The 10,183-nt window shown below is 37.5% G+C and overlaps 1 protein-coding gene across 1 annotated transcript in view; it reads left to right on the forward strand.

Moving 5' to 3' along the window:
• Positions 1 to 10,183, forward strand: part of MALRD1 (MAM and LDL receptor class A domain containing 1) — a 1,127,868-nt gene that overhangs the window by 100,262 nt on the left and 1,017,423 nt on the right. The window contains exons 6-7 of the mRNA XM_006869907.1: positions 7,869 to 7,970; positions 9,794 to 9,940. Coding sequence (XP_006869969.1) covers positions 7,869 to 7,970; positions 9,794 to 9,940 — 249 coding nt within the window. The remainder of the gene's footprint in view (positions 1 to 7,868; positions 7,971 to 9,793; positions 9,941 to 10,183) is intronic.

The raw sequence follows: 10,183 nt of genomic DNA on the forward strand, positions 1-10,183 counted from the left end.
TGTATGGCCAGACCTGCTGTCTCTTGTTACGTAAGGCAGGAAGAAAGTCTCCTGCCCATGAAGGAGAGTCAACTTTAGGGCTAAATTCCAGAGTCAAACTTAATAAGAAACAGCCAACGGATTAACTTGTGCCACTGCTGTGGCTTTCAGGGATTTCTTCTTTGCATCATGGGAAAATTGAACCCTCTGGGTGCAATGCTGGACCCTTTTGGGTGTACACTCCCACCTGACTGAAGATGCCCAGGCTGGGCAGAAAAGGTGTGACCCAGGACAAGAGGAAAGAAAAGTAAAAAAAGAAAAAAGAAAAATCACACCTCTTTTCCACAAGTCACTCCATGGCTTTCATGATGTATCAGCCTGGCTGTGGCCCCACCCTCTGATCTCTGCCTAGGCTGCGGGGTCACCGCAGGCAGCATCCCAATTGATTCAGAAATTAACTTTATTCTTGTCACAGTCAGAATTCTTCACTGGTGGGTGCCTGAAACTTCTTCCCCTCACTTTATATTAGATCTAAAACTTTGCAACTGTCCCAGCAAAGCGCCTTCTCTGTTTTTTTTGTACCTCCACTAAGGAGCCTCCGCTGCCTGTCTCTGCTTCTCCTACCCCCAAACCATAAGTCTCCTCACTCACATAGTTTTAAAAGTTTTACTACTACCCGGAACGGATAGACATAATTCCACTGTGTGTATATATATTTTTTACCCTAAAAATATAAATGACTTTATTTATAAAAGCAATTAATTACAGACTTTTTAATGGCTTCTGTACACTTTGCGGTTTATAAATAAAGCAGAATTCCTTTCCTATGGAATTATTTTAGTCAATTTCCACACCTTTGATTGGTATCATTCTAACCCTGACCTCTTAATATCTGAAAAGTCATTGTATATTTATGTAAGGGAGAATCTCTTTGCACTTTACTAAAGTAGCAGGTGTGAAAAATAGAATCAGGGCATGTCACTGTTTATTAAATAACAAGGTACGTAGTCAGAGGTTTTTAAATAAAACTCAAATTGCTGATTATGATTTTTAAAATAAAGATTGCATATTTGTGGCTCATAATCAGAGTATTCTGAATACTCTGGGAATATTTTTAGATTAGATTTCCAGAGCTTTCCATTACTAATCTGTAAAGGCCCTAAAGATGCAAATCATCCTGTAATTAGAACCTGAATGATGCAAACACATTTTCCAGTTAAACAACTAGGGTCTTAGTTACCTATTTTATTTTATTTTATTATCTTCCAGCTGCCATTTAAGAAACAATAACTGTTTAGTGAAATACATCAGTAATTTAAGGAAATTGATAAAGAAATTATATAGTCTCTAGAGTCAGAATAAAAATGAATGTCAGTTATAATTTTTACTGCAATGCACTTGAGATTTAGACTTATTCTCTACTATCTGAGAGACCATGTCCGATTCCATGTAACCTGTGTGCACATAGGAAGATTTTGAAGGAAGCAGAGTCCAGAAGTGTGTCTTCATTGGATTTGTTGTTGTTGGTTAGTGCTGTAGAATAGATTCCAACTTACAGAAACTTTATATAGGATTTTTGAGGCTGTACATCTTTTGGGGAGGAGAAAGTCTCATATTTCTTCCATCAAGCAGTTGGTATACTCCAACCACTGACCTTATGATTTGATAGCTCAGTGATTATACTCTAGAGCCATGGTATTCCTATTCATTGAATTACAGACCTTGAAGTAGTTGGTAAACTTTACCCTGATGATGATCCATGCATCACTAAAAGAGAATTTTGTTGTTGTTAGGTGTCCTCAAGTCGGTACCAGCTCGTAGTGACCTTATGCACAACAGAACGAAACACTGCCTGGTCCTGGGCTAACCTCATAATTGTTGCCACACTTGAGCCCATTGATGCTGCCATTGTGCCAGTCCATCTTGCTGGGGGTCTTCCTCTTTTTCTCTGACCCTTCACCTTACCAAACATGATATCCTTCTCCAGCAACTGGTTCCTCCTGACAATATGTCCAAAGCATGGGAGACGAAGTTTGGCCATCCTGGCCTCCAAGGAGCACTCTGGCTGCACTTTTTCCAACACAGATCTGTTGGTTCTTTTGGCAGCCCATGGGACTGTGAGTAATCTCCTCCAACACCATAACTCAAATGCATCAATTCTTCTACGATCTTTGTTATTCACTGTCCAGCTTTCACATACATATGAGGTTATTGAAAAAACCATGGCTTGGGTCAAGCACACCTTAGTCCTCAAGCTGACATCTTTGCTCTTCAACACATTAAAAAGGCCTTGTGCAGAAGATTTGCCTAATACAATACATTGTTTCATTTCTTGGCTGCTGCTTCCATGAGTGTTTATGGTTGATCCAAGAAAAATGAAGTCTTTGACAACTTCAATCTTTTCTCCATTGATAAGAATGTTGTTTTGGAACCCGCCAAATAACTTCCTACAGCCAGGAAGTTATTATTATTTTTTTTTATTTAAGGACGACTTTTTATTGCTACCAGAGGCTTTTATCATCAGTACATGGTTATGACCACAATACCTTCTTTAGACTGCACAGAGAGCTCAGGATCCCTAAGTTATTAAGAGACATATAGGTAGACAGGGAGGCAAGGGGATTAATTTTTATCAAGAAAATTCTAACAACATAAACTTGGACACTGAATTCAGTTAATACATGTTACAGACTCAAATCAAACAACCTTCCAACTTCCAGACAGTCTTTCCTATTGATTATAAATAGATGAAAATTCTGGTCATTTACAAAATCTAATTTTAGTTTACATGCATGTTTCTTTGGTGAGCACCTGGATATATTAACTTTATGTGGAATGCAAAAATTATGTAGAGATAGAGTTTGTGGTTACTGTGAAGTGTTGATGAGTCTGTGTAAGGAGGCTTCAAAATTTACTGGAAAAATGGACTGAAAAGATAATGAAATTTTTCCATGAATTGATTTCAACTTTATTGTAATTAGATGAAGTGTACAAAGCAGGTTAGTTTTCCATTCAACGATTCATATACATTTTGTATCATGTCATTGATTGTAATCTCCACAGTGTAACACCACTTATACCACTTCTGTGTTTCCCATTTCCGTTCCTCCTTTTCTAAGGCATCTCAACTTTGTCCTTGGCTAAATGTTTCCCTTTTTATCTCAAATGGTACACACCCCATTAATTATTCTATGGTGTGTGTACTTCCCCGGTGTTAGTGTTCTCCCTTATAGACTAATCTCTTGTTTGACTGAAAGTTGATTCATGGGGGTGAGTTCATTTTCAGACCTGAGGGGACTAAGGGCCTTTGTCTCAAGAGTTCCACCTGTCTGTATCCAATCAATAAGTCATGTCATTTTTTTAGTTATTCTGAGTTTTTAAATTGTATTATTATTTTTTATTTTCACATTTTATCCCACGCTATCTAGGACATTCTAACTTTGAGGTTTTATGGCTGAAAATTTCAGCTTAGGGATCAAAAATAGTAAATGTGGTTGTCATCATAAATGATACTTAACACCAGTTGAAAGAAGCTGTATTTTCAAGCCACGCAATTTACATTAGACTATTTTGCTATTTTTTTCTGGTTTTGTCATATGTAAATAGTGACAAATTAGAGCTAATACACAATATTTAATTGAATGATGGCCAACACTTATGCTCTGGTAGTGTGGTGGTTAAATGCTCAACTGTAATTCAAAGGTTGGAAGTTCAAGCCCACTAGCCTTTCCTCTGGAGAAAGATGTGGCAGTTTTCTTCAGTGAAAAGTTATAGCCTTGGGAATCCTATCGGGCAGTTGCACTCAGTTTTACAGGGTGCTATGAGTCATCATCACCTTATCAGCAGTGGGATCATTTTGATTAGGGGGCAGATTAGTAGCTCTTATGTGAATCTATAAAAATGACAGTTTTTATTGTTTCATGCTAATTATTATTGGGCAATGTTAGTGTCATTTATTGTAAACACTCCCTTAATTTCATATGTAGTTTTATATTCAGTGTATCTTCCATTCAAGAGAATATATATATTCATCATTATAAGATCCCAACAAATAGGGTGATAACATATGTTCTCATTGAAAATGTATTATCTGAACAAAAATAGGGAGTTTAGTGAGCAAGTCATGTGTATGTTGGAAGGAACCACAAATGCTGAAGTCCTGAGGTAGAAGTACACTTTGTTTGTATAATGAAGATCATGGTAAGAACTTTTTCTTTTATTTCATGTAGGAGTCCTATGGATCAGTGGTTAAAGCTCTTAGGTGCTAACTGAAGGTCATTGGTTTAAACCCACCAACTGCTCCATGGGAGAAAGATGTGGCAGTCTGTTTCCACAAATTTGTACCTTTGGAAGCCTTATGGGGGAGTTGGACTCTGTACTGTAAGGTCATTGTGAGGTGGAATTGACTGGATGACAGTAGGTTTGGTTTAGGGTTATTTCATGTAGGGTAGAAACACCTTGAAGCGTGTTGAGTAGAGGAGACACAGCTGATTCACATATATAAAGATATCACTGTGAGGACTAAGGTGTACCTGACCCATACCACGGTAATTTTCAGTTGTCTCATATACTTACAAAACTGGACAGTGAATAAGGAAGACTGAAGATGGGCTGATGCCTTTCAATTATGGCAGTGGTAAACAATATTGAATACACCATGTATTGCCACCAGAATGGATAAATATGTCTTGGAAGAAGTGCAGTCAGAATGTTACTTAGAAGGGAGGATGGTGAGACTTTGTTTATGTACTTTAAACTAGTTCCTGTAGAAAAACATCAAGCATGGAAGATCCTAAATAAAATGAATTGATATAATGGCAACAACAATGTTCTCAAACATATCAATGACTGTATGGGCGTGGCTGTGGCAGGACCAGACTGCATTTGATTCTCTTGTAAATATTCTTAGGGTCACTATGAGTTGGAATTAACTCAACAGTACCTAATAGTAATAGCAATGATCCAATGTTGTTGTTGTTAGGCGCCATCAAGTCGGTACCGACTTTAAACACAAGGGCAGTAGTAGGAGACAAAGTAAATCATTATTGTAATTCAGAAAGAGGTGATTTGTCTGTTAAAACAGAGGAATAGTCATAGTGGAGGTGTTAAGCAGTTGGATTCTGGATGTATTTTATAGATAAAGCAGAATTTACTCATGAATCACATATTGGGAACTAGAGAAATAAATGAGTCATGAGTGCTTCTAAGTGTTCTTCTTGAAAAACTGGAAGAATGGAGTTGTTATTAACTAATATGGGGGAAGAAAAGTGAGATGAAAAAATGTGAACAGCAAGAGACCAGAAGTTTAGTTTGCGTTGACCCAAGTGTTCTTGCCTTGAGAACGTGGGAAGCACGAGAAGTGCTGTTATGATTGACCCTGTTGAGTAACCTTTATATGAAAGGAGATGAGGACATGATGTGATTGAAAGGAATTGAAAAAGATTGTAGGACCATTGGAGTGTAGGGTTTGGTATTGTTGTTAAGTGCCGTCGAGTCGGTTCCGACCCATAGCGACCCTGTACAGGATTCCTAGGCTGTAAATCTTTACGGGAGCAGAAAACCTCATCTTTTTCCTGCGGAGCAGCTGGTAGTTTCGAACTGCTGACCTTGAGGTTAGCAGCCCTATTCATAACCACTACGCTACCAGAGCTCCTTTTGGTATAGTGAAAAAAAAATGTTAGAATTGGGATGCTACAGCGAGTATGCCAGAGAGACAAGAGATACTGGCTTCAAGTAGGTCACTTGAAATTAAGATTAAATAACAATTATCATTATCAGTTAATACTCAGGAGTGGTAATAGAGATATTTCTTCCATGTTCACCTTCAATAACATCAAAAGGAAGGTATCAAGAAACTGAGAGACAAGAAGAAAGAGAATATTAAAATTTTTTTTTTAAATTCAAAGATTCAGGGACAGTGTACAGGCAAATAACTGGAAAATGGGTAATGTCTGCTGACAAGATTTGAAAATCTTGTATATTTAGGAAGATGGGTTGGAAGAATATCTTAAAGTGTCATTAGAGGCAAGAAGGACACCGTCAAGTCCTGTTTTTGGAGGAAGGTGGCATAGAAAACAGGCACCACTTGAGAAGACTATAGGGAAAGTAGTTCCAGGAGTGATCCGAATCCCAATGTAAAAGGACATCATTTGTTAACATATATCTTATTTGACAACTTTCACAATCATCCTTCCAAGTATAGACTTTTAGTTCTACATTGTCGTTATTTCTGTTATTGTTTGGGGCCATTCAGTGAGTCAATTCCCACTCACAGTCTACCTGTGTACAACACAATGAAACCCTGCTCTGTCCTGCACCATCCTCACAATTGTTATGTTTGAGCCTATTGTTGCTACCGCTGTGTCATACCTTCTTATTAAGGATCTTCCTCTTTTTCCTTGGACCTCCACTTTACCAAGCATGATCTTTCTCTAGGGACTGGTCACTCTTGAGAACGTCTAAAGTGCGTGAGATGAAGTCCTGCTAGCCTCATTTGTAATGAGCATTCTGACTGTATCTTTCTAACAAAGATTTGTTGGTTCTTCTGACAGTCCATAGTACTTTTAATATTCTTTGCCAGGACGATCATTCAAATGCATCAATTCTCTGGTTTTCCTTATTCACTGTTCAGCTTTCACAACCATATGATGTGATTAAAAATACCGTGGCTTGGTTCAAGCACACCTTAGTCTTCAAAGTGACATCTGTTTTGTTTTTTTAAAGCTTTAAATAGATCTTGTGCAGCCAATTTGCTCAATGCAATAGATCTTTTGATTTCCTGACTGCTCCTTTCATGAGTACTCATTGTGGATACAAGTAAAATGAAGTGCTTAATAACTTCAATCATTTTTTCCTCTACCATGATGTGGTTTACTACCCCAGTAATGAAGATTTTGTTTTTCTTTACATTGAATTGTAATCCATGCTGAAGGTTAAAGTATTCAGTCTTCATTATTAAGAACTTTAAGCCCTCTTTGCTTCCAGCAAGCAGGGTTTTGTCGTCTACATATGGCGGATTGTCAATGAATCCTCTCCCAATCCTTACATCACATTCTTCCTTGTATAATCCACCTTTCAGGAGTGTTTTCTCAACATACAGACTGAATAAATATGGAGAAAGGTTGCAACTCTGGTGCACATCTTTCCTGATTTTCAACCATACATACCTCTTGGTCTATGTATAGGTTCCACATGAACACTGTAACATGAACTGTAACACTATAACATGAACATGTTCATGTTATAGTGTTATGGCATTCCCATTCTTCACAATGTAGTTTGTTATGATCATCACACTATCAGTTTGTCTTAATGTGATGGCTTGTGTGTTGCTATGATGTGGAAGTTAATGCCACTGTATTTCAAATACCATCAGAGTCACCCTTGGTGGACAAGTTTCAGCAGAGCTTCCAGACTAAGAACGACTAGAAGAAGATCGCCAATTTCTGAGGGATTCACCGTTAAAAACCTTATGACTGATTATATATTAGAGTGCATTATTTACTTCAGTGGAGAGATGGAAGATTTGGTATTCAGGCTTAACAGTTAAAACAGATCTGATTAAAATGTATGGGGATGGGTTAGTGTGTGTGTATGTCTCTTTCTCAATTACTCTCCCTTTATCTCTGCTTTTGTCTCCTCCACCTTCCAACTATGTTGCTGTTAAGTGCTGTCGAGTTTGTTCCAACTCATAGTGACATTGTATGAGGTTTCTGAGAAGGAGCTCCCAACTATATTACTGTTTAATAGTTTTATGTGAAGAATGTATCCCCATAGAAAGGAAGTGAGAGAAAAGTGCTTTGTATAACAAATGGTATCATTTTAAGAAATACAAGAATCTTTCTATTTGTGTCTGCATCTCACTTCTTGCCAATCTTTATATTTAACAGATGAAAATTTACCATGTCAAAAAGCATCAAATACCAATCAGGAGTTATACCCACCAAATGCAAATCTTTGCCAATTTAACTCTACAGATCAAAGATTAAGGTGTAAGTGTTAAATTGATATGCCTGTCTTGTTTGTGTGTAATCAATTTATGAGACTCAGGGACTACTAATCACAGTTCTCAAAATAATCTTTGTTGACATTAATGGCCTATATTTAATTGGAGTATTATTTATATCTAGATTTTATTAAAATGTTCATAATCCTAAATAAGTCAATTTGAAAGTCATGTGTTGTTGTTTTTTTAAATAACTGCATTAAAGGCCATCTTGAAATTATATAAAATGTTTCCCCATGAAAATTTCAATGTCATACATATTTACACAGACTGCAAATATATCCGTCATATAGTAGGACAGACAAGGGCAAAGTTATGAAAATGTCTTAGTCATAATCACATAGCTTGTAGGAATGAATCACTGATCCTGGGGCTCAGGGCCATAGTCCTGAGGGGACATCCGTCAATTGGTCTATCATAGTCCACAAAGACAACGTTCTATGTCCTACTTTGGTGAGTAGCAACTTTGGCTTAAATTTTTTTAAGGAGTGATATAAGGTGCAGGTCTCTTCCTGTCTGTAGTAAAAGAAAGTGAAGAAAGTCCAAGACATGTGGAAAAATTAGTCCAAAGGACTAATGAATCATGAAAATTTCAGCACCTTTGATCCTGAGACCAGAAAAATTAGATGGTGCCTAGCTACCCTTGCTGACTGTTCTGAAAGGAATCACAATAGAAGTTCCCACAGAGAGTGGGAGAAAAATGTAGAACAAAAGTAAAATCCTTAAAAATGACCAGGCTTACTGGTCTGACTCGGGAAACCCCCAAGAATAAGTCCCTGAGTCACCCTATATGCCTGGAACTGAACTCACCTTGTGCCTTAACTTTCAGCCAAATATCGACAGTCCTATTGTTGTTATTCTTAAGTGTTGTTGAGTCAGTTCCAAACCATAGTGACCCTGTACAGGGTTTCCGAAGAATGACTAGTGAGTTTGAACCACCAATCTTGCGGTGCAAACTGACTTTGTAGTACAGTGCATTAACCCACAGTGCCACAACAGAATTCCAGATAGGCCGATAGGTGAACAGTAACACCAGGGAGATATGCACCCTTAAAATAACCAGCCATCTGAGATCAAGAGGGCAGCATTTGCCTAGGGATAAAGCTCAGAAGACAGGAAGGGGTAGGAAGGGAAGATGAGTGTAAATAGAAACCCCAGGGAAAGACTAGGATAAGTTCTGTTGTACTGTGGGGATTACAATCAACGTTACAAAACAAAGTGTGTCTGAACTGTTGAATGAATACCCAATTTGCTCTATAAACTTTTACCAAAATTATGATAAAAAGTCAAATAATTTTCAGTGTAATAATGAGGAAGTATGGAGTCTTAGTGCGTGCTGTAGGAGATGCATTAGACTGCTAACTGCAAGAATAGTGGGTTCAAACCCACTACTCACTCCTTGAAAATGCTCTACCGAGTCTCTATGAGTCAGAACCAACTCAGTAGCACTTAACAACAATGGGTGAGTATGTAACACAACCTGAGTATAATTCTGTATAGTAAGTAAAGTCTGGTATTATGCCATTTAAATTTTTGAAATAGAGACAGCGCTACAAGAAAGAGTGTGAGCCCTCTATCTTATGTCAGTTTAGATTTCATTTGGGGACTGTGCACGCGGACCCGTTGAGGACATTTGAAAGGTAGTGTGGTTAGTACATTTTCAAGCTTATTGGAATCGTTTTTCTAGATATGCCTCAGTGTGTTTGCACTTCTTTGTTGATTCCAGCATAAACTCTGGTAAGTAACTACTCTATTAGACTATGGTAGTTCACCAAGATTTTAAAAAGACCTTTCTGTCCCCACCGTTAGTGTGTCAGGCTTGTGGATTTGAATTTGGCATGTGTGACTGGATATCAGATGTATCTGAAGGACTAATTTCCTGGACTCTTACAAAAGCAAGAGAAGTTCCTATATTAGAATCTATACCTCATCAGGATCAAAGTGGTGATGATGAAGGTAAGAAATAAAAATAATATCTATTATATATTTGTTGTAGAATTGTGCTTTCTTACAACCAGTATTAGGAATTTCAATCAGAGATCATGGTGAGCATATAATATGTTGTTGGTAATTTATTATCCCTTAAACAGTGGAAGTGAAAAAACACTCAACAAAATGCTAATAGAAGGATAACTTCTCAACTTAATTCAGGGTATATATACAAAATCAACTGCCAACATCACTCACAATGGAGAGAAA

Source organism: Chrysochloris asiatica, unplaced genomic scaffold, assembly GCF_000296735.1.
Source record: "Chrysochloris asiatica unplaced genomic scaffold, ChrAsi1.0 scaffold00137, whole genome shotgun sequence".
Classification (NCBI taxonomy): Eukaryota; Metazoa; Chordata; class Mammalia; order Afrosoricida; family Chrysochloridae; genus Chrysochloris; species Chrysochloris asiatica.